The sequence below is a fragment of the Microcaecilia unicolor genome, chromosome 11, assembly GCF_901765095.1.
Source record: "Microcaecilia unicolor chromosome 11, aMicUni1.1, whole genome shotgun sequence".
NCBI lineage: Eukaryota > Metazoa > Chordata > Amphibia > Gymnophiona > Siphonopidae > Microcaecilia > Microcaecilia unicolor.
The window spans coordinates 86,347,967-86,372,046 of record NC_044041.1 but is presented as its reverse complement, the minus strand read 5'-3'; the positions used below and the strand labels follow the sequence as shown (position 1 = coordinate 86,372,046).

At 43.5% G+C, this 24,080-nt stretch overlaps 1 protein-coding gene across 2 annotated transcripts in view; it reads right to left on the bottom strand.

The window, feature by feature from the left end:
- KDM4B (lysine demethylase 4B) overlaps positions 1-24,080 on the bottom strand; it is a 378,825-nt gene that overhangs the window by 35,774 nt on the left and 318,971 nt on the right. For both annotated transcript variants that reach the window (XM_030217503.1, XM_030217504.1), the window contains exons 11-14: positions 18,829-19,370; positions 17,237-17,357; positions 8,746-8,924; positions 3,588-3,807 (exon numbers count right to left, since the gene is read on the bottom strand). In XM_030217503.1, coding sequence (XP_030073363.1) covers positions 3,588-3,807; positions 8,746-8,924; positions 17,237-17,357; positions 18,829-19,370 — 1,062 coding nt within the window. The remainder of the gene's footprint in view (positions 1-3,587; positions 3,808-8,745; positions 8,925-17,236; positions 17,358-18,828; positions 19,371-24,080) is intronic.

The following is a 24,080-nucleotide window of genomic DNA, read 5'->3' as shown; positions in this document are numbered from 1 at the left end:
CCAAGGCAGCATGGCTTTACTAGAGATAGATCTTTTGTTAGATAAATCTAATTAATTTCTTTGACTGAATGATTAGAGAGCTGGACTGAAGGATGGTACTAGATGTGGTGTACTAAGATTTTAGGAAAGCCTTCAACATGGTTCCACATAGGTGACTTATAGATGAGTGCTTTTGGTATAGATCAAAAAATGACTGACTAGGTCAGGAACTGGTTGAGTGGACAGTGTCAAGGGGTAAATGTTAATGGAGTTCACCCTGAGGAAAGGGACGTTACCATTGGTGTGCCGCAAGGATCACTTCTTGGTTTGATTTTTGTTAACAATACTATGGAAGGGCCGCCTGGTAAGGTTTCTCTCTTTGTGGATGATATCAAAATAGGCAATACAGTAGATACCCCTAATAACACAGGGATCCAATGCAGCTTAAGGAATGCTCCAGATTTTGGAAGCTAAGTTTTAAATGCTAAATAAAATGAAGGGTTATGCATTTGGGATACAAAAACATGAGGAGGGTTGGTGGTACAGTACTTCTGTGCACAGAAGAGTAGAACTTGGGCTTGATTGTATATGATGACCTAAAGGTGGTCAAACAGGTAGAAAAGACAATGGCAAAAGCCAGAAAGATGCTTGCAGGTATAGGGAGAGGAATGACCAGCACGAAAAAGGAGGTAATAGTGCCTCTGTATAAGGCTGTGGTGAGACCATGTAAGGTGCCTGAAGTACGTCTTACCATCTTTGGTTTCATTTTGTACTCTAAATATTGGTTTTATGCAATCTTGACTACTTCAACACAATTTGTGCTGAGTTACCAGCTATTCAAATGCCGAATACTACAAGTTGCGCAAAATATAGCGGCTCACAATCTCAGGTTGTGGCTTTTACAATCAAATAACTCCAATACTGAAGTCACTGCATTGGTGAAAGTTAAGATTTGTGCTCTTGTTTTTAAGGCATTACAGAATTTTCCCCCTTAATTTCCTTAAGGCTTTGCTGACATACTATTTTCCTAAGTAGTCTCAGTGTTTTGAAAATAATAATCTGCTAATGATTCCTTCTATTCAAGCAGTGAATGTAACCCACTACTGAAGAATGTCCTGTTCAGTACTTGCTGCTAATCTTTGGAATTCTCTTGCTGACTCATTATGATTTAAATGTGACTCACAAAATTTACAAAAACCTTGAAAGCTTGTCTGTTTGTAGAAGCTCTTTTGTAATTTATTTTGAGCCTTTAGTGTAGATTACCCTGTACAGGCTGATTTTATTCTTTTGAGATAATATATATGCAGTTACATGTTCTAATTCAATGTTTTTAATTTTAGTAGTTTTATATTTTGTGTATTTTTTTGTATGCCACACAGATGAGTTTTGACCAGTTATTTGGGGGGGGGGGGGGGGGGGGGTTATATTTTTAAATATTCATGTTTGATATTCCACCTTAAAGCTAGACAATAATCCTGCATACTTATGTGACAATAAAGAAATAGTTATCCAGTTAGCCTTATCCTTGATGAGGTGAGTCACTGGATACTGGCATTAAGGAGTTTGAATGATAAGGCAGTAGGCAGCCATACTGAAGAATCAGCTTCAAAAGGGTAGAGTGGAATGTCAATTACATTGAAATGGAAAGGTAGGCGGCCCAAATATTAAATACATCAAAATGCTTGTTTTAAGACAGCCTGTATCTTTATGATCACCCACTCAATTCTCTGCCAATTTTACTACATACCATCATAGACCAGCCAACACAGTGGCTGAGGGAGAAAACAAGTCTCAGTAAGTAACCCTAATAAGAGCCCTTCAACTCGCATGTGGTTGCCACAGCAGTAGCAGATGCTTTCCAGGATTTCAAGCAGGCACCTCTGCACTATGGCCTTGTGTGTGCCAAGAAGCTCAAACCAGTTTATTGTAGCATAGCATTAAACAACCAAGCCTTGAAACTAGCACATTTATGAGCCCATCTTTAAGGGTTGCAGTGTTTTATGTACAATGCATATGAATCAAGAACTTTTCACATGCTGTCTTAACCTATCACAGATTTTGCTTGCCTACAAATCTCTACACTACTGTATTTAAAGCTAATGCTTACGGTCTTTGACATGATTCTACTAATCCTCTCAAATATATACCTCAACATACAGCCTGGGCAACCCAGGAAGTATAATACAAAAGAAGAAAAAAATCAATTTGAAAAGCCTGCAGCTGTTTTCTGCATCTGAAATTCCCTTCAAGTGAATGAGATATGACAGAAACAGAGCCAAGGCAGGGCTGCTCTCAGTGGAACAGTGACTGGGAGCAGGGAAAACTGATCAGGAAATGGGCTTGAAATGGAAACTGACATCTTTAATCGTAGTGTTTATGGAGCTGAAAGCTGTGTGGAACAGACTGTGAAATATCAGCATTGATTTGCTACTCTCATGTCTGGAAGTCGGAGCCGCTGGGTTCAGAAACAGCTCCTATACAAAACAGACTTGTAGGATATTGGGAATGTGCCATTAAGAGAGATAACATATGGAGGGAGGAACATTTGAGTGCTAGGACTATAAAACACTCACTCTGTAATCTTTACCTCCAAAAATATTTCTATGGTCAGAGTAACTGATTCCTTAATGCATAAGAACTGGTCTGGCTACATAAATACAAAACTAGGCAACTATCAAAATTTTCAACTGCAAATAAAAGACATGAACAGACTTCATTTGACTGCTCCTGGAGACCATAGCAATCACAGCAAACATACTAGTCCCTGCCTACTGTGAAAACTCCATGTAAGGCCATTTGGCCCTCATCCACAATCACACCTCAATGTGCATATAAGAATTACTTCTGTCAAAAAGGACACATGAATGTGCAATGTACAGCAGTTCATAAAATGTATGTAGTGCAGTAAAATGCACGTACAATGCCTTAGCTATTATCACTACTGAAGGGTTTCACATCTGAAGAGTCTGGATTTTATGTAAATCTATAGTTTTTGAAACTTTTGCCTTCCAGAGTATTGGCAGATTATCAGTTACTTTGAAGTGTTTCACTGCATTCTTTTTCTGCTTTGACTACATGAAAGAAAGATGTATCCCTAGAAAAGTGTAAAAATGTGTAAGAGAAATGCACATCATGTTATGCTGCAGTCTGCTGGCAGCTGATTCAACACTGCTCTGATTTCTGTGCTTTGTTTTACTTTACTTGATGATATGACTCACCAAAAAAAAACCTGAAGCGCATTGCAATGTTAAGCCAACAACCTCCCTCCCACAATCCATCCAACTTCCCATCCTACCTTGAAAGGCAGGGTCACTGTACACAGCTAAACCTTAGGAACCACCATTACACAGAGATGGATCTACTATTTAACTATACTCCAAGGATCCATACAAAAGACATTTGTCCTAATCAGTATCGCAACTTTTTTTCTAAAAAGAGCAGGTCAATAAAAGCAATTTCGTATTTGCTGCACCCAAAATTTCAAAACGTATCAGTGGGAAATGGAATGTTGCTCTGCAGAGTTGGCTGTCACACAGTCATGTGGTGGCAAGGACCTAGACAGCAGCAAGCAACCTAAATAATGAAATAAAAAAAAGAAAAATACTCACTAGCATGAACTTGCATGCAGCACTTGGCACAAGAAATAAGGAGGCTGGTTCCATCCTCATCAATGTATGAGTTGGCAGGAAGAGGCTCAATGTTCCCTCCACTGGATGTGAAACACATCTCTGGGATCAGTGGCTTTGCCTTCTGTCCACACTTGGAAGCTGGAATCATGGAAGTGGTTTCTCCAAGAGACAGAGTGTCCCGGTTTGTTTCCTTTCCCAGCTGTAAGTAAATGTGAGAAGTTCGTGAACCAAAAAAACAAAACAAAAAAAAAAAAAAAAAAACCACCCTCCACAAACACACTTATGTAAAGCTTTCATTTAATTGAATTATAAAGGGAATTTCTTTGTGGGTAAAAAAGAACCATTAGAACATAAGAATAGCTATACTGGTCAGACCAATGGTCCATCTAGCCCAGTATCCTGTTCCCAATAGTGGCCAATCCACATCACAAGTACCTGGTAGAATCCCAAACAGTAGCAAGATCACATGCTACCAATCCCAGGGCAAGCAGTGGTTCCCCATGTCTGTCTCAATAGCATCCAGAGTAAAATATGCTAAACTTTGCTGCATTAATTTTTCTTCTTTATAACCCAACATATTACACACAAAGTTTTATGACTATTCTTAAAAAACACTAAAGCGTGTGGTACAATTTCTTAAATTCCTTAAGTGAAGAGAAAAATCACTAATACAATGAAGTCACAACCCCTCCAAACTCCCTTGTTGAAAAATGGATCCTCAGATGGTGGGCTACACCAACTTTTATGTTAGCCAATCACCACTGATCCATATCGAACATGATATTAAGTGTAAACTTCTAATAAGTATTGTGCACACATCACTTCAAAAGACTTTTCAAAAATAGTTCAAAAAAGCACTTAGCTTTAGCAAACACTTTAAGTAACTCCTCCTGCCATGTCATGTTTCAAGCAATTGCGTCAGGGTCGAGGTACCTGCAAAAACATAAGAATCCATTGTTCTGTATCACTTTCTGAAGCTTAACAGCACTACCACTTCAAGAAATAGGTTAGTATGTGAACAGTAAATCCATATTAGCTGCCTCAAAATGGTGATGGAGTCTTCCTTAGCATTTAATAATGACCACTGAAGTCATCGCCATTTTTAGGCAGCTAATATGGATTTACTGTCCACATACTAACCTTGTTTTTTTTTTAATAATTAAGTGTAGTCCTGTTAAACTTCAGAAAATGATACAGAATAATGGATTCTTATATTGTATGTTTCTGCAAGTACCTCAACCCTAATGCAGTTGCTCAAAACACGATAGTATGTTATGTTAGGAGGGGGCTCAATGAAGATTTTGCTAAAGCTTGTGCTTTTGTGAACTATTTTTGAAGAGGTTTTTTTGAAGTGATGTTTGCACACTATTTATTAGAAGTTTACACTTAATATCATGTTCAATACGCATCAGTAAGGAATGCGGCGACTGGCTAATAAAATTGGTGTAGCTCGGCATCTGAGGATCCATTTTTCAGTGAGTGAGATTGGAGGGCTTGTAACTTCATTGCATTCTTAAAAAACACACATTTTGGAACCCAAAAACACCAAACTGCTAAACTGAGCATCATCAGAAAATGAGAACATTTCTACTAGAATAATAATAATAATTTTAAAAAAGACCTTCCAGTCCTTACTAGCTATCTCCTCCTCTTTCAGGGAGGTACCTGGGAGAACAGCCTGCCAATTTCTGGCAGCAAACAAGAAAGAGAACAGCAGATCAAACACAAATATACAGGTAAAAAAACCCCAAACAAAACAAAAACCCCCCACTCTCACTATAGAATGATCAGCTTACTGAAGTTACACAATTTGCAGGACAGTTTTCCCCCACAAATGAGACTACTTCTTAGCCATGCTTACAGAAGCTTATAATTGCAGACATTGAAAACAAAACAAGCACAATACCACATCAATTAACTCTTCACAGAAAGCCACTTCCTGGCCCTGGTGTTCAAGCTTTTCTCTGTCACTTCACGCCCTATTTTAAGCAGTCTGTCTGCTAACTTTGCACACGTGGTCAGGTTAGTAAGCAACTGGTCATGAGAAATAAGCAATATCACAAAAAGTACAGGATAACTGAATTAAGATACAGTCTAAAAAAAAAACAAACGAATAAAGAAAAACAATTGTCATTTAACAGACTGTTCTATGTCGAAGGTTTCATTCACTACTTTATTTTTGTAATTTTTGAAATCCAGTACAAAGATTTGTGGGCTTTAAAAATATTTTTCCCAATATGTCAAGTGAGACCACGGTTTGTCTGGAGCCAGGGAGACTAAGATTTTTTCTTTTAACCTTTAGTGTCCAATGTTCCCGTAATAAGCCAGATTGGAACAGATTGATGGGAACATTGGACACTAAAGGGTTAAGGGGAGGGGGAAGTCTATAGTTATTTGAGAATCCAGAAACAAAGCAGAGCTGTTTACCTCTCAAGGTGTACCCACTGAACAGCAGGGGAATGTAGCCACAGATACCACCCAAATTGGGCCTGCATATCTCCATGGAAAAACTGCCTTTGAGAATCTACATTTTCTCCATTCTTATATAAACAAATTCTCAAAGAAACAAATGTGCATTTTCATGGCTGCAAATGAAAAGCACTGTTTCTGGTTGACTTATATACAGCCAATACACACTGAAAAATCACAGCTGCAGCATACATTTTTCCACATCTGCCACAAAGACTCCAGAAATTATTACCCTCTTATTTCTGCATGGTGTAGACTCGAGTTCCATTAGGAAAAGGAATTTGGTACTGAATGACTATTGGACTGTGATTTACAGATTCTGTTCATGTATTGCTTTATACACTAACTGTACATGTAATTGCAATGAGCTTGGTTGATACTGGTGTTTAATAAATTAAATTTATTACAAAGAAAACAAATTTCCAACATTTCTTTCCTTGCATACAAGATTAGGGAAGTACACACAGCGCATAACAGTTTCAATGAAGTTCAATGGGTCAATATTTAACTGCCAAGGTTAGCTTAAATACTGGCTGTGGCAAACAAAAATCTATCCATGTAGTGGCACTGAATATCCAGAATTTATCTGACTAGTGACAATATCTAGTCTGCTAGCCAGATATGTCCTAAGTTATCTCAACAGCAGACTAAACATTGCCACTATGCAAACAAACTCCTGGATGGCCCTAGCCATACCTACACTCTGCCAAGTGCCAAGGCAGTAAGACTATCTGGACACTGCCTCTGAATATCCCAGTCAGCAGCGTTCCTCTGGAAAGCAGGTGCTATTATCCTGATAAATGGTTTTGCATACTGACCTGTAAATGTTCACCCAACAGTAATAGGAATTGCTCATTCATTGATAATATAAACACATGCCTTAAAAAAATAATGGAGCATTGTGGATAAACTGCGATTTAAAGCAATTGATTCATCACTCTTGATAGTCTTTGAGTGGATGTATTGCACTATCAGGGAATATTACATGTTTAAAAACCTTTTAAGATATTGTTCCTACCTAGGGAGTATATCAAGGTTCATTCTTGGAGATATATTCTTGGCTACTCCGACATTTAACATGGAACAGCTCACACTGTGCGAGAGCCCAGCAGGGGCTGGCTAAGAAATATACCAGAGTTCTTGCCAGCCCAGACACAGCCAGGCTTAAATTAATTTATCTTTACCTCCTGTGGTTGTGGAACTACTACTCCTGCTACTGATTTCTCTGGTGCTACTACATAATGCATATAAAAATAAGATAATATATCAAGAGTACCCCATGTTTTATCATTCCCACCTTAGTAATTCCCTTATCTCTTATTTGTCCTGTTTGTCTGTCCTAATTAGATTGTAAGCTCTGTCAAGGAAGCACTGACTCTTTATGTCCAGTGTACAGCGCTGCGTACATCTAGTAGCGTTATAGAAAAGATAAGCGGTAGCAGTAGGTACAGGATTTTACAGCTAGAGCTTTGCAGGGTGAAAATGGTCTGCTGTAAGATTTCCTGCCATAGGCTATGAGATTTTCTGAAAACTGTCCTGGGATATTTATAATGCATACTGGATGCCTGTTATAAGATTGGATTTGATCCATGGTGTTTCACTTAGCGACAGTTGCCAAGAAAATCTGAATCTCAAATCTGGCTTTCAAGCACTGTGCATCATGCCAGCCAGGGAAGGCTTGATGTGTTTAGTGAGATGGAGCTGTTACTGTTAATTGCCCAAGCCAGGATGTGCCTGGTGCCATTTATTTTTTCATCTGATAGGAAAAATTAATATTAAAGAAAAGCAACGGGAATGACTGATGAAACCTATTCTGCACAGCATTCTACAGATTCTTTAAGAAACATAAATTAGACAACTTATGGGTTTTTATTTTTGCTGCTGCTTTGAACAGGACCAGTGAGAAGTTTAAATTCCTGTAATGCCTATAATTCCCAAGGGAGGATGACTAGGGGAAAGGATACCTACAGGTGCCCAACATCACTGAAGAAGAAGGTGGCTAGAACCCACATGCCAAAACATCAGCTTCTTAAGTTTAGTAGAGAAATACCATGCATTCTGAACATAGGGGTCAGCTAATAAGTGGCCATCTACTCACACCCTTCCCATCAACAATCCAGAGGATGGGAATTTCTACTCACAGCTTCTACATTTTTTTATCTTTGTAGAAGAACTGGAACAATCTCAAAACCTACTCCCAAACATTCCCAAAGAATTATAGCATAAAACACTATTTATCACACAAACACAGAACAGGAATGTGCACTGCTGTACTTTCACAACCAACCAACCCCCCCCCCCCCCCCCCCACCACCACACCAAACTGCCACAACAGATCTATTAGGTGTTGTATGAATTTATATATATTGTTTCTGCTCATAAACATTCATATATACACATACTCTACCACAAACGCCTATAAAGAGCCAATTAATCCTGAGTTATGAAGTGAACCAATGGAATGTCTTTCAATAAATGAATTGCCACTCCCTTTGTTTCTCAATAACAGCAACGTTTTCCATTCTGTAATAGTATGATTGTAAGCTTAGGATCAGAGCCTCGTGCTTGTTGCTGTGGTTACCATTTTCTCTAAGTTCTTCTGGGAGATGCAGTTATACCAGTGATGCCTGGCAATAATGACTATGCAGGTGGCAGAGCCAGTCATTACCTGATTATAGGGACAGAAGAGGGTACAGACAGCACAGTATGGCTCAATCATGGCAACTGCTGAATTGAATCTCCTCTCGGTCATGAAGTTTGGTGCTTTATTCTTCCACAGGTGACAGAGTAAAGATTTTAGAGTCTCTGGATCACTCACATCCTCCTCACCAGAGAATGGAAGGGCTTCTAGAGGAGGCAGAAAGCACCCAAAGTGAACAAGAGCTATAGGACAATCTATAATCAACAAACAGTGCAATGACAAAAACAAGTATTGAAATAGAAGAGGTACAAGCTTGGAAGTCATAGTGCTGCTGCACTGAGGAAGTGAAAGGTTGCGTATTTATACACGGTCTTGTCACTAGGATGACACTGGAACAGCATCACCTGCAGAACTAACAATCACAGCTTGTACTATGCAGGGACATTTACCCAGACAAATTGACAGACATGGCTAGGCAATAAAAAGTGACTTCCTTGGCAAGTAATTGGAAGTCATGATCTGCAAATCGATCAGTGTTCTCTTAGAGATAAACCACAGGAAGCCAGCAACTCCTACCCTAGCAGTCTATCTCAGACCTATACTTTAATTGCTTTGATTACAGTGCATTTTCTCCTATTCCCCAATGCCCTGTCTGCACACCTCCTGCGTCCGTCTCCAAACCAGAGACTAGATGAGAAAGAAAATGAGAGACAGAGAAAACGTGCACTTAGCATGTCATTCACAGCTACTTGTATGCAAATAACAAAATATTCTTCAAGAAGCAATGCTCCTGAAAATCTTTCCACAGCACACGTGACTAGCAATTTTTGAAAGAGAAACTTGACAATGAATTTCTTGCAAAATTTCCTTGCATGGCTGGGGGTACACAGGCTTAGCTAGCTCAAAACTGCCTTCTTAAAATATCCCTCATTCTAGTATCATTATATTGGAGTAACCTTCATAGAAACATGGTACTGCGAATGTGATTCAATGCTCCCTCCTACAAAACTAAATCTTAACATTTTCATTAAAAAAAAAAAAAAAAAAGTGTTTGCCACCTACTGAAGGCCACTACTCTGAGCTACTATATATACTATTACTTATGCTCCCAAACTAGCCGCAAAGTACAAACGTTCTCTCTCAAGCTTAACACTACTTATATAATTCTTCACTAATATTACACATGAGCGTCATCCTCTGAGAGCCTATGCCAGATGTTAATTGGGGTACCCCTACTGCCGGGTCTTTTAGAAGCAGGGAGATCCTAGATTCTCTACAGTGGGAGCTACTCTAGCAGTTGGTAACAGAACCACGCAGGCTAGGGTCATACTGGACTTAGTGCTTACTATGGGGAGAGTGATTCTGATGTTATAGTAGGTGATCATCAGGCATCCAGTGATCACCAGATGGTGTGGTTTAATATTGAGATAGGTGGAGAGGGTTCATTTATTTATTTTAAAAATTTGTATACCACTATAACTAGGTGGTTTCCATAAAAACATTCATAATAAAACAAAACAACAATAAACAAAACAAAAACATAGCAGCATCATTTAACAACAAAGAGGTCAGGTCCAGAGATGGTCAGAAAAATACAGTCACAAATAATTGTGTTTTCAAAAGCTTCAGAAACTGTGTAAAACTATCATAGTGACTAAGCTGACCAGATAGTGCACTCTATAAAGAGATTCTGGCCTGAACAAAAGCTGTAGCTTGTGTATCCGCATGGTTCTAGACTTAAAAAAAAAAAACCTAGCTTTATTCAGATCGGGGATTACCTCAATGAATTGTTGTTTGACTAGGAACATCTGAAAGAAATTGGAAAGCAGTGCACAAAACTGAAAAGAGCTATTGTCAGGGCAACAAACTTTTTTGTAATGAAAGTACGTAAAAGTAAAAGAAGGCTGTTTGGTTCTCAAAAGTAGTAGCTGAAAAGGTAAAGAAAAACAGTAGCCTTTATAAACTACAAGAGATTGAAGGGAGGAAGATAAGTGACGATATCTGGAAAAGTTAACTGGTAGAGTAGTCAGGAAAGCAAAGAAGCAAATGGAAGAAAAAACAGCCAATATGGTAAAATGGGAGGGACAAGACATTTTTTTTTTAGATAAGTTAGTGATAGTGAGGCGGCATGGGCATAATTATATATATAGAAGAAATCATATTAATTGTTAATTCTGTTTAAAAATTTGGGGTTTAAAAGCTTGGTGTTTGAATTCTAACTTTTCACCCTGCAAGTAAAGTGAAGGAATGCCAGATGGTTTAGATTACTTAGAAAGTCTAGCTTTGGCTAAGCTAAAGGGCAGAAAGGTCAGTGAGAAATGAAACTCTGTCCCTTGTGAGTGATGGATTGCTAATGCTAGCACATATGTATCCTATTATGAACAAGGCAAGCAGGCAGTTTGTTTAGGATTAGATTGAACACTGCTTAGAAGAAAATAGTTAGATTCTAAATAATTCTAGATATAAATGAGTTAGATTTTAGAAGTTCTTGCTTATAAGGAATACTGATTCTGCTTATTTTAGAATATGTTTTTCTGTGTAATTAATAAGTTTTGTTTCTGTGTAGAATGTCTGTTCAACTCTCTGCCTTGCTTTTCAAGTAAGACTGCAGTTGAAGAGGTCAGCATCTGGCTTGAATTACCTACAGTCCTAGCGAGTTCTGTGAAGGAAGCTAATAGGTGAAAAAGGTCAAGAAAAGCCTTGATTAATTATAGGTAAATGTAGGAATGGTCCTGAAGGTAATAACAAACTATATCTGTATGCTATTAAGTAAGACTGGCCCTTGACCCCTTAATGAATGCCAGAGTGCAGTTAGCAGTTTAAGCTATGACTGGGATTATGTGAATAATAATAAAATATAAGAGTTCTGGTGCCATATTGTCTAGTGTGAGGGGCCCCAGGTCATAGGTCAGTTAGGAAATGTCTGAAACCTATGTAACTGATATTTTGAACATATGTACAGAGATGATTGGTTGAGACAAGGTAATCAATCTATTCTTTACCATCTGGAAAGTAAGGGGGGCTAGGAGGGGGGGTTTAGAACTGTATATAACTGGGAGCAGAAGCAGCTTACGTCAGAAGGAACAGACAGAAGAGAAGAGAGCTGAAGGGAGACAGACAGCAGAAGAAGCTGAGACAGAAGCCATAACATCCAGAGAGCTGAGAAAGAGAAGAGAGCTAGAACTGATGTCCTACTTTGTTTGCTGGCAAATAAAGAAGATTTCTCTCTCATTCTGGTGTGTGCTGTTTGACTCCTGAAGTACCACAAGTCCTGCTAACAATAGGGGTAATTCATGCATCAATTCCTGCAACAATAGGAGGAAGTGCAAAAGTGGCACTGTGAGAGTCAAAGGTGAAGGGGAAGAATATGTAAAAGCTACTAGAGATAAGGCAGAATTGCTTAACAAATTTCACAGCTGAAGGGCCAGGAGCAGGATTGCAGAAGCAAACATAAATAGGAATAGAGGGGTGGTAATCCCTGAACAATTTCCAGAGGCCTATGTTGTAAGGAGCTGGCTAAATTAAAGGTGGACAAATCGATGGGGCCGGATGGCACACATCTGAGTGTACTGAAGAAACTTAGGGTAGGGAAGTTCTAGCAGTTCTGCTGGCTGACCTTTTCAATGTTTATCTTTGGGAGTGGTCCCGGAGGACTGGAGAAGAGCAGATGTTGTCCCTCTCCACAAAAGCGGAAGTAAAAAAGAGGTTGGGAACTACAGGCCGGTAAGTAACTTAATGGAAATGCTTTTTAAACAGAGAACAGTAAAGGTTTTGGAATCCCATGGATTACAGGACGCGAGGCAACATGGTTTCACTAGAAGCAGGTCCTGCCAGACAAATCTGATTTTTTTGACTGGATGACCAGAGAATTGGATCGAGGGACAGTGCTAGGTGTGGTGCATTTAGATTTTAGCAAAGCCTTTGACATGGTTCTGCAAAGAAAGTGAAGATACTTACCTGTAGCAGGTATTCTCCGAGGACAGCAGGCTGATTGTTCTCACATGTGGGTCGTCGTCTGCGGCAACCCAGGAATCCGCAAGCAAAATAAAAAAAAAAAAAACCCAAAGCCTTTCGGGAAAGTTCCATCACGCGGGTAGCACGAATGACTTCCAGCCCGCCATGCTCTTTAGTTTAATCAAAAAGAATATAAACAAGAAACAATAACAACTCCAAAGGGGAATCAATATGACTTGGTTGGACAGCCGGTCTCTGAAAGCCTTTAGAGCGTTTCAGATCGCTCGCAATTCCAGGAGATTGATCTGAAGACCTTTTTCCTGAAAGGACCAAGCTCCTTGAGTGTGAAGTCCATCTACATGAGCTCCCCACCCCAGGAGGGATGCTTCTGTCGTCAGCACTTTTCGTGGATGAGGAATTTGGAATGGAGGTCACAAGATCAAATTGGATCGAATCGTCCACCACTGCAAGGAATTTCAAAAGTTGGTGGACAGTTGGATCAGATCCTCTAAACTCGCTGCAGCTTGATACCACTGGGAAGCTAAGGTCCATTGAGCTGATCTCATGTGTAGGCGTGCCATGGGAGTCACGTGAACTGTGGAGGCCATGAGGAGGTTGTCTGCCCTCACCTTGATAAGATAAGCTCGAGCTGTCTGTGTTCAACAGTGCTCCAATGAATTCCAATTTTTGAACTGGGGTGAGATGGGACTTGGAATAATTGATCACGAACCTCAGTAGTTCTAGCACCTGAATAGTCATTCGCATGGACTGTAGAGTGCCCGCCTCCGAGGTGCTCTTCACCAGCCAATCGTCGCGATAAGGGAACCCATGCACTCTCAGTCTGCGTAGTGATGCTGCGACTACAGCCAGGCACTTTGTAAACACTCTGGGTGCAGACGCCAGACCAAAGGGAAGTACACAGTACTGAAAGTGCTGTGTTCTTAGCCGAAATCGAAGATACCTTCTGTGAGCTGGAAGTATCAAGATGTGTGTGTAAGCATCCTTTAAGTCCAGAGAGCATAGCCAATTATTCTCTTGAATCATGGGAAGAAGGGTGACCAGGGAAACCATCCTGAACTTTTCTCGAACCAGATATTTGTTCAGGCCTCTTAGGTCTAGGATGGGATGCATCCCCCCTGTTTTCTTTTGCACAAGAAAGTACCTGGAATAGAATCCCAGCCCTTCTTCCCCTGGTGGAACGGGTTCGACCGCACTGGCCTTTAGAAGGGTGGAGAGTTCCTCTGCAAGTACCTGCTTGTGCTGGGAGCTGTAAGAATGAGCTCCTGGTGGGCAATTTGGAGGTTTGGATTCCAGATTGAGGGTGTATCCTAACCGGACTATTTGAAGAACCCACCGGTCGGAGGTTATGAGAGGCCACCTTTGGTGAAAAAACATCAACCTTCCCCCTACCAGCAAGTTGTCCGGTACGGACACTTTTGCAGCGGCTATGCTGATCTGGAGCCAATCAAAAGCCCGTCCTTTGCTTTTGCTGGGGAGCAGAATGGGCCTTGAACACATGCTGTTGATGAGAACGAGCGCGCTGGGGCTGAGCCTGGACAGGCTACTGAGAAGCAAGAGTGTACCTACGCCTAGAGTAGGAATAGGGAGCACTTCCCTTCCCTCCAAAAAACCTCCTAGATGAGGAGGCTGTAGCGAAGGCGCCCGGTGGGAAAGAGAATCCATAGCATCATTAGGCTTCTTAATCTGATTAACGAGATCCTCTACTTTCTCTCCAAAAAGATTGTCCCTCCAGCAAGGAAGATCCGTCATCCGCTGCTGGACAGAATGATCCAGGTCAGAGACACGCAGCATGAGAGTCTGCGCATCACTATACCTTGAGCAGCGATCCTGGATGTCACGTCAAAAGTACCCCTGGGCCAGGAACTTGCGACACGCCTTCTGTTGCCTGACCACCTGGCAAAAAGGCTCGGCCAGCTCCGTAGGGAGTATCTCAACCAAGCTGGGCAGTTGACATATCGAGTCCCGCAAGTGTACGCTCGTGAAGAGCTGGTATGACTGGATCTTGGCAGTGAGCATAGCAGCCTGATACGTCTTTCTCCCAAAAGAGTCAAGAGTCCTAGCTTCTCTGCCTGGGGGCGCCGAAGCACAGTCTCTAGTACTCCTAGCTCTCTTGAGAGCGGAATCCACCACCACGGAATTGTGGGGTAATTGGGACTTCATCAATCCAGGTTCACACATTGGATCCGGTATTGGGACTCAGCTTTCTTGGAAACCACACAGCCAGACAGAGGGGCGGACCAATTTTGCATAAGGACTTCCCTTCAGTACCTTAGGCAGAGGGACTCTCACAGCCTCTTTAGGTGGAGAAGAATAATCCAGTACCTCGAGCATGTCAGTCCTGGGCTCATCCTCAACCTCCACAGGGAAGGGAATAGCCGTAGCCGTTTCCCAGACAAAGGAGGAAAAAGACAGACTCTCAGGTGGAGATAGTCTTCTTTCCAGCAGAGGAGAAGGGTCAGAGGGAATCCCAAAGGACTCATCAGAAGAGAAGTAACTGGGATCTTCCTCTGATTCCCACGAGTGCTCCTGCTCAGTGTCAGACACAACCTGTATCAAGGTACTCTGACACTGGACCTGCGTCGACGCCGAGAAACGATGTTCTCTGTGGCGATGTCGAGAAATCGACGCCCGATCCGACTGCGGCAAAGCTCCCTCCACCGACGTTGAAGGGGAGTCGACCTGGGTGGCAGCCAACGCAGATGCCGCAGGTGGCACCGCAGTCGGAGATCTCACCACAGGAGAAGGGTCAGGCACTGCTACAGCAGATGGCACAGAAGGTGCAAGCACCCCCGACACTGAAGCTGATTGTCGCAGTAAGCTTTCCAGAAGTTCTGGAAACAAGGCCCGGATACGCTCGTCGAGAGCCACCATCGGAGAAGGCTGCGGGGCCAGTGGAACAGGCGATGTCAGAATCCGTGGAGGCTCGGGAGAAGGTACCAAGCTGCAAAGAGACCAACGCATCGGCACCTCCTGTACTGAGGGGGAGCGGTCCTCTCGGCACCGATGCTTCTCGGGTGCTGACTCTCTCGACGCCCCGGAGCTCCCAGTACCGTGCGTCGAAGGAGAACGATGACGATGCTTCTTAGCCTTCGCTTGACACCCGTCATCGAGACTCCTCGGTACCGATAAGGACGTGGAATCCTCATGTCTCCTCGGGGCCGGGTCCGACGAAGGTCGGTCACGGGGGGCCTGCATAACAGGAGGCCTCGAGACAGGTGGAGACCCACTCGACGCCTCACTGCTCCCAGCGCGAGTTGGTCTCTCAGCAGCCATTACCTCTCTCCTCGACGTCGATGCTCATGTCGATGTCGACGCTGCCGACCTTGGTACCGAAGTCGAAGGACTGGACTGAGCCCCAAAAAGCTTCTCTTGTTGGGCCTCTTGAGACGCTTGGGTCCGTTTCTTCATACGAAGACACAGACTACAAGCTGCTGGGCTATAGTCAGGCCTAAGGCACTGGATACACCAAGCGTGGGTATCTGCACCTGAGGCGGTCTGGTTGCACAGAGTACAATGTTTGAAGCCGCTGGGTGTCTTCGATGACATGGAAGAAAAAACGGCTTCGGCAAAATCAAATGACGCAATTGTGCCAAAAAATTAAAAGCACAAAAAGGGGAAAAAATACGACCGCGCGGCCCAAAGGTTCAGTTATTGTGCTTGTTCTTTTTAAGATTTTTGTACGCGATATTACTGAAGGATTCTCTGGTAACGTTTGCCTCTTTGCAGATGATACCAAAATCTGCATTAAGTTAAACATCCCTGATGGTGTGGGTAACATGAGGAAGGTTTTAAAGCTAGAGGAATGGTCTGGAATTTGGCAACTAAGATTTAATGAGAGGAATGGTCTGGAGTTTGGCAACTAAGATTTAATGCTAAAAATTGAAGGGTCATGCATTTGGGCTACAAAAACCTGAGGGAATGGTACAGTTTAGGGGGTAAAGAACTTTTGAGAGCGAAAGAGAAGTGGGACTTGAGTGTGATCAAATGTGATGATCTTAGGTGGCTACACAAGTAGAAAAGGCGATGGCAAAAGCTAGAAGGATGCTTGGGTGCATAGAGTGAGACCTCATTTAGAATACAGTGTACAATTCCAGAGACCGCACCTTCAAAAAGATATAAACAGAATGGAGTAGATCCAGAACACAGATACTAGAATGGTCAGTGGTGTTCGTCATAAAGTGTACAGGGACTCAATATGCATACTTTGGAAGAAAGGAGGGAGAGGAGAGATATAATAGAGTCATTTAAATACCTACGTGGCATAAATGAACAGGAGGCAAGTCTCTTTCAATTGAAAGAAAGCTCTGGAACGAAGGAGCACAAGTTGAAGGTGAAAGGGGGTAGACTTGGAAGGAACCTGAGGAAATACTTTCTTCACAGAAAGGGTGGTGAATTCATGGAATGGCCTCCCTGTGGATGTGGGATGAGTACATAGGATCTCTAATGGAATGACAGGGAGAGTAGATGGCATGGAAGGGAAGGCTGGATAGGCCATATGTCTATCTGCCTACATTTTTCTATGTTAGATAGTTTGCACACTCACCCTCATCACTTGAGGCTTCCTGCTTAACAACCGATAGTGGGGAGCGAGCTGGAGGTCTTCCCAGTGGATGACGACGAGATTTCTTAATCTCCATCTTCATCTTTGAAAATGTGGGTGGCATCTGCAAGAACACGCAAAAAAAGGAATTTCCAGAATGGGTTACCATGTTGCTAAGACTATTCAAAGCTGAGCCACCCAGCACTGTCTATTGATGAATATCCTCTGTATCCTAGCCTGAAATCATTCAATTCTATTAGAGACCTACTATTCAAAGGCATGAGGACCTAGAGAAAGCCTAGGTTAGAAACAATATCTGGTATAAGAAAAATGAGACTATCTAGACTCCTGCTGCATTAAGAACACTGCTTAGCAGAGAATAATTTTCCTATGTTCTGTTAATGGAAACTTTTTTCTACAGGGACACAAGCTTATCACTAGTTCTATGGCACGACTGGCTATACACAGCTTTATTAGTGAACCACCAAACAACAAAAGGTGTCATTTAATGGACACACTGCTTTGTTTTAGTGCATTATTCTCTTCAGTTAAATATATATTACTCCTGCTGGAATTCTGTGAGACTGCGCAGCACAGAATTTCCCAGCTGTGCAGGATTCAGACCTTTTGCACAAAATCGAGCCCCTTTAGCCCGGGGTAAAACTGTGGTGATGGAAGGAGTGAAGGCTGGGAGGCTGGCTCCCCCCTTGGGCCTACCTTAACACTACCTGGTGGTCGTGGCCTCTTTGGGGGTAGGAAAGAACCCCATTCTTTCCTGCCCAATGCCGCCGCTCTCTGGTCGGTGCTCCACTTCTTCAAAATGGCCGCAAGACTTCAAGCAGTAATCTCGTGAGGCTGCAGCAGGAAGTCTCGGCGTCCATTTGCATGAAGCGGTGGTACTGGCCCAGAGCAGCGGACAGGAAAAAGCTGGGATCTTTCCTGCCCTGAAGAGGTACTTCCGATGCAACTCCTAGCTCCCTGGCAAGTGGGGTGCAGCAGGCAGGAGCTATGAAAAAACTGGATGGTGTGTGGGTGCAGGGTGGGAGGCTGGAAAAAACTATAGATGGCACGTGGGTGCAGGAGGAGGACTGGAAATAACTATAGATGGGTAGGGGTCTGGAAGAAACAATGGATGGTGTGTAGGTACAGGGAGGGGGGTGAGAAAAAAGGTGGATGCTATGGGTGCTGGGAAAACTATGGATGGTATCTGTGTACAGGGAGGGAGGCTGCAAGATTGTTCAAATTATGACAAACTTGCAGAATTTGCAAATTTTGAATTTTATTTGCACAGAATTTAAAAAATTTTTGGCACAGAATTCCGGAAGGAGTGATATATAGTTGTAAAAGATCTCTTTCACAATGCTACTGCTAAGTAAGATAGAGGAAAATGAAATGTCACAGTAAATTCTGTTTTTCATAGGCTTCAGACAGATTAAAGAAAGTTCTTCTCTTCAAGTTAGTCAATTTGCCGAAGAAGATTCTTGACAAATTGAACACATGGATTAGAAAACAGCAACACAGAGAGGCCACTCATTCTGAATGTTTGACAATTCAACCAGTTCAGAACTGCTGCCACATTGCAACAGACTACATACCTGTATTTCAGCGGCTCCTGGGCCAATACGCATAGTATTTGCTTCTCCACCATCTTCTTGCTTCACCGAGAGGTCTGACAAGGCAGGAAGCTCCCTCCATACCTGACCTTTGTAGCTGGCAAACTTCTCGAATGCCTGATGACAGGACATCCGTTCCTTTTCAAATACAACTTTTTTTGATTGGGGAACCACATACAGCATAGGAATAATTGGCCGTGACTTACAGTCTTCTTCCTCACTTGCCCCCTCTGATGGAGTTATGTTGACAAGAGCAGAGGCAGTGCTTTCTCCCAAGGTGACTGCTGCTGCTGCTGTTGCCTCAGTTTCAGGTACTGCTAATTGTGTGCCTGTGTTTGTTGCCAGCTCCACCTGCGTTGACATTGCTGGAGTTTGTGTTACTGGGGCAGTTGAGATATTTATTTCTTTGAGATGCTGCTGCTCCTTTTTTTTTCTCCTGTCACTTTTTGATTTTGGTGGTCTGCCTCTACCTCTGATCTCTTTTGTTCCAGTGAAACGGGCTTTGGATGTAGTTGGAGTGACTCCTGTTTCAAGGAGGATATATATTAGCTCTGGATACACATTAAGAAACTAACTTAGAAAATATATAAAGCTCCTATTAATTGATTTTCAAGTTAAACATACAATATAGGTTAAGCATTACAATCAGTATTTCAGACTTCACAATAACCCCACAATGTGCAAGACCATCTCCTATGATATGGAAGATTGACCTGTGCCTCTAATTTTACACAGTGTTCCTGTGCTAACTTTTAATATGGTTAAGTGACATCCAAATGGGCCTGACAGAAGAGCAGAATATATTAAAAGACAGGGAATCTATGTTTTGACAGGAGCTGTCTGCCTCAATTTTTTAGAAGCGGTGCAGAAACAACTTTGCTTTGTTTTGAGAGGGGGAGGGCAGGGAAAGTGAAGTTATTTACCTGTACTGGAGGTTCTCCATGTTCACCAGGGGAATGTAGCCACATGCGAGTCATTTTAGAATTGAGGATCATCAGTCCCTTGTGACCCAGAAAGATACAGCGGGAAGAAGGTTCTAAGCAAAAAGATTCTTCAACATAGACTGCCCAAACACACTGTCTATGCAAGAACTTGAGTTCAAACTATAACGTGCAGTAAAGATGTGGACGGATACCCAAGCTACTGCTTTACAAGTGTCCACAACAGAGGTAGACCTTAGGATGGCCACTGTGACAAATTTCAAGCAAAGCTTGAATAGTAATGTGGCCTGGTGGCTACTTACCTGCTTTAGTATAACAGTAGACAATACAGACTGAATTCAAGCAAGACACAGTGTGTTTTGTTACACCCTGTTTGGGTCATAGGAGATCACCTATGTACACTGATTCTGGTGTCTTGGGTAGCCCTTAAGTAATATAGCAGGATTTGTCTACAGTTGAGGGTTTGAAGGGATATCTCTGCTGGTTGGAGTGAGGCTCCAGAAAGAAGACTGGAGGCGTAATCACTTGGTTAAAGGTGAACTTCTCAGACTATTTTTGCTAACAAGTTAGGATGTGTTTGAAAAACCACTTTGTTGGGAAAGAAATTGGTGTGGCAGAAGTCAGGGCTTCCAACTCACTGACTTGCCTGGCAACAGTGGGATCCACCAACCTTCCAGGAGAGGTGCCATAGTGATGCTTGAGACAAGTGTTCAAAAGGGGCCTGAGTGAGATTAGCGAAGTCAATGTTCATGCCCAAAGTGTGTCTGTGTGTGTGTGGGGGGGGGGGAGGGAGGGACTGTGATGGAAGGCTTGACATGAATAAGTCCTCTCACAAATCTAGAAATTAAAGGATGAATAGATATCTGTTTTCCTCTAGCAACTAATAGAAATTTAAGATAGGTCTTAAGACTTGGCTGTTTGAGCAATCTTACAAATCATAGCTTGAGATAAAACTTCATGATGGTGTTACTCTACCATTTGTCTATAGTTCATCCATCTTTTGGATTTTAAATTGTTGTGCTATGCAGTTTCTCCTCCTATTGTTATCAACAGTTCTGTGACACTGTAAATATTATGGAAAAATTAAGACATACCTGATCATTTTCTTTCCTTTAGTCGCAGCAGATGAATCCAGGAACTAGTGGGTTGTATCCATTTACGAGCAGGTGGAGATAGAGAACACTAAAAACAGGCATAGACCCCCTGTGTATTGGTCCTTCTACCTTTAGTACAGGTATGTCTTAATTTTTCCTTCCTTAGCCTCAGCATAAGATGAATCCAGGAACTGGTGGGATGTACCCAGGCACTCCCTATACTGCGCGGGAAGTTGCAGCTCCCCGAGATAGAACCGCCACTCCAAAGCGCGCATCCTCTCGAGCTGCAACATTGAGCCAATAATGTTTCACAAAGGAAAGATGCTATGCCCACGTCGCCACTCGACAGATGTCCAAAACAGAAAACAGCGAAGCTTCCGTCCAGGAAGATGCCTGAGCCCGCGTGGAGTGTGCTTTCAAAGCCTGAGGCGGAGACTTCCCAGCCAAAAGGTAAGCCAAAACAATCGTTTCCTTCAGCCAGCGCGTCACCGTGGCCTTAGACTCCGGGAAGCCTCATCGTGGACCTGCAAATAGGACGAATAAGTGATCACAGCACCAAAACTCGTTTGACATTTCCAAGTATTGCAAAAGGACGTGCTGAGCAGGCGCAGTTGACGAAAAGACTCCGGGCGGTCCTCCTTCCGAAAAGAGGGAAGAAAGAGGCTGATTCAAGTGAAAAGCTGACACCACTTTAGGAAGAAACGATGGCACCGAACGAACCGCGACCCCAGATTCCGAAAACTGCAAAAAAGGGTCCCGGCACGACAGGGCCTGAATCTCTGACATCCTACGTGCCGACGCCAGGGCCACAAAAAAAAAAAACAGCCTGAAGTGTAAGATCCTTCTGCGAAGCCTGATGAAATGGTTCAAAGGGTGCCAACTGCAAAGCACACAAAAAAAGTTGCAAACTCCACGTAGGACAAGGGACACACAACGGAGGACGAAGTTTCAACACTCCTCGCAAGAATTGCACTACATCCGGGTGAGCGGCAATCGAAGACCCTGCCACTCGACCTCGAAAACACGCTAGCGCTGCCACTTGCACCCGCAGAGACTTGTAGGCTAAACCTTTCTGCAGGCCCTCCTGCAAAAAAGCCAACATCTGGGTAACCCGAAGCCCACATTGGTGACCATGCATGCGCCAAACACCATGCCTCAAACGTACGCCAGACTCAAGCATAGGCCATAGTCGTGGATCGCTTGCAAGCCCTTAGCAAGATAGCGATAACTTCATCAGGATAACCTTTCTTCCTCAACTTCGCCCTTTCAAAAGCCAAGCCGTAAGGAGGATCCTCCATAGCCACCGGTCCCTGATGAAGAAGGTCTGGTAGGAGAGAAAGTCGAAATGGCTCCCCCACCAGAAGTCGACGCAAATCCAAATACGACGGACGACACGGCCAGTCCGGAGCCACTAGGATCACTAAACCTGAGTGAAGGCGTATCCTTTGAAGAACTCACCCCTATCAAGGGCCATGGAGGAAACACGTACAGAAGTGTGGAAGTTGGCTGTGAGAGGGCATCCAGCCCCTCGGACCCGTGCTCCCGTCTTCTGCTGAAGAATCGACGGACTTTGGCATTGGAGCTGGCCGCCATGAGATCGAAGCCTGGTGCTCCCCACTTGCTGCAAATCTGATGGAACACATCCGTAGACAACTCCCACTCTGCCAGATCTAGGGCATGGTGACTGAGGAAGTCGGCTCGCACATTGTCTAGACCTGCAATGTGTGCTGCTGATAACAGGAGAAGATGCTGCTCCACCCAAGTCAAAATGACCTCTGCCTTGTAGGCCAACGCTCTGTTCTGTGTGCCGCCTTGCCGATTGATGTAAGCCACTGCTGTCGTATTGTCCGACAGAACTCGCACTGCTCGCCCTTGAAGGATCCTTCAAAAGGCTACAAAAGCCAGCCGAACAGCCTTCAGCTCCAGACAACCGGACTCCGCAGTCAACCACAGTCCCTGTGCATAATGGTGCAGACAATGAGCACCCCAGCCGGAGAGACTGGCATCTGTCATCACTAGAATCCATTGAGGAGAGGCAAGCGGTATTCCCTGACTGAGATGAACTTCGGAAAGCCACCAATCCATGCTTTTCCTGGCAGCTGGGGTCCAGGGAAATCGACATTGATACTCCAGAGAAGTCGGCGACCATCGACTGAGTAAGGCATGTTGCAAGGGCCTCATGTGAGCCCTCGCCCATGGCACCATGTCTAATGTGGCTGCCATGAGTCCCAGCACCTGGACATAATTGTGCAAGAAGGCAGCCACCACCACCATCACCTTGGAGAATGTGCGAGGTGCCATGGCCAGACCAAACGGTAAGGCACGGAACTGAAAATGCTGGCCTAAAATTGCAAACCGTAAAAATTTCTGATGCGGTGGCCAAATTGGAATATGGAGGTTTGCCTCTGAGATCCAACAAGATCAGAAATTCCCCGGGCTGCACCGCCGCTACCACCGAGCGCAATGTCTCCATGTGGAAGTGCCGCACCCTCAGGGACTCGTTTACTTTCCATAAGTCTAGAACCGGTCGGAAAGACCACCCTTTGCGAGGAACTACGAAGTAGATGGAATAGCGACCCCCTCGAAGTTCGGACAGGGGCACGGGAACCACCGCTCCTAGCTGCAACAGAGAGCGCAATGTGTCGGAAACCGCCGTCTGCTTGGCAGACATAGCGCAGCGGGACTCCAAAAAGGTGTCTGCAATGGGCGCCACCTCCAACTTGTAGCAGTGCTTGATTAAGTCGAGGATCCACAGGTCTGTTGTAATTTTGGCCCACTCCTCCAGAAACAGAGCCAGAGGGCTCCCTTTGCAAGGAACGGAGGAATGGACCGGCACCCCATCATAGGAGCACCCCGGCTGGGGCCTCCTTGCCTGAATAGAGGGCTTTTTGTCCGCACGAAAGGAACGCTGTTGAAACCTGTAACGCTGAAATGGAGCTGACGCTCGGCCAATACAGTTGAGCATCACGAAATATCGGTCTGGTCGAGGGCATTCTGGACCCGGATTTGAGCCTGTCCTCCGGGAGTCGCTGTGTCTTCGAATCACCCAATTTTTTTTCCAAGTCCTCACCGAACAGCAATTTACCACGAAACGGCAATTTCATGAGATGCTGTTTCGAAGCCATATCAGCTGCCAAATGTCGTAGCCATAATAGACGCCTAGCAGAAACCGCTAAGGACATCTATTTAGCCGAGGCTC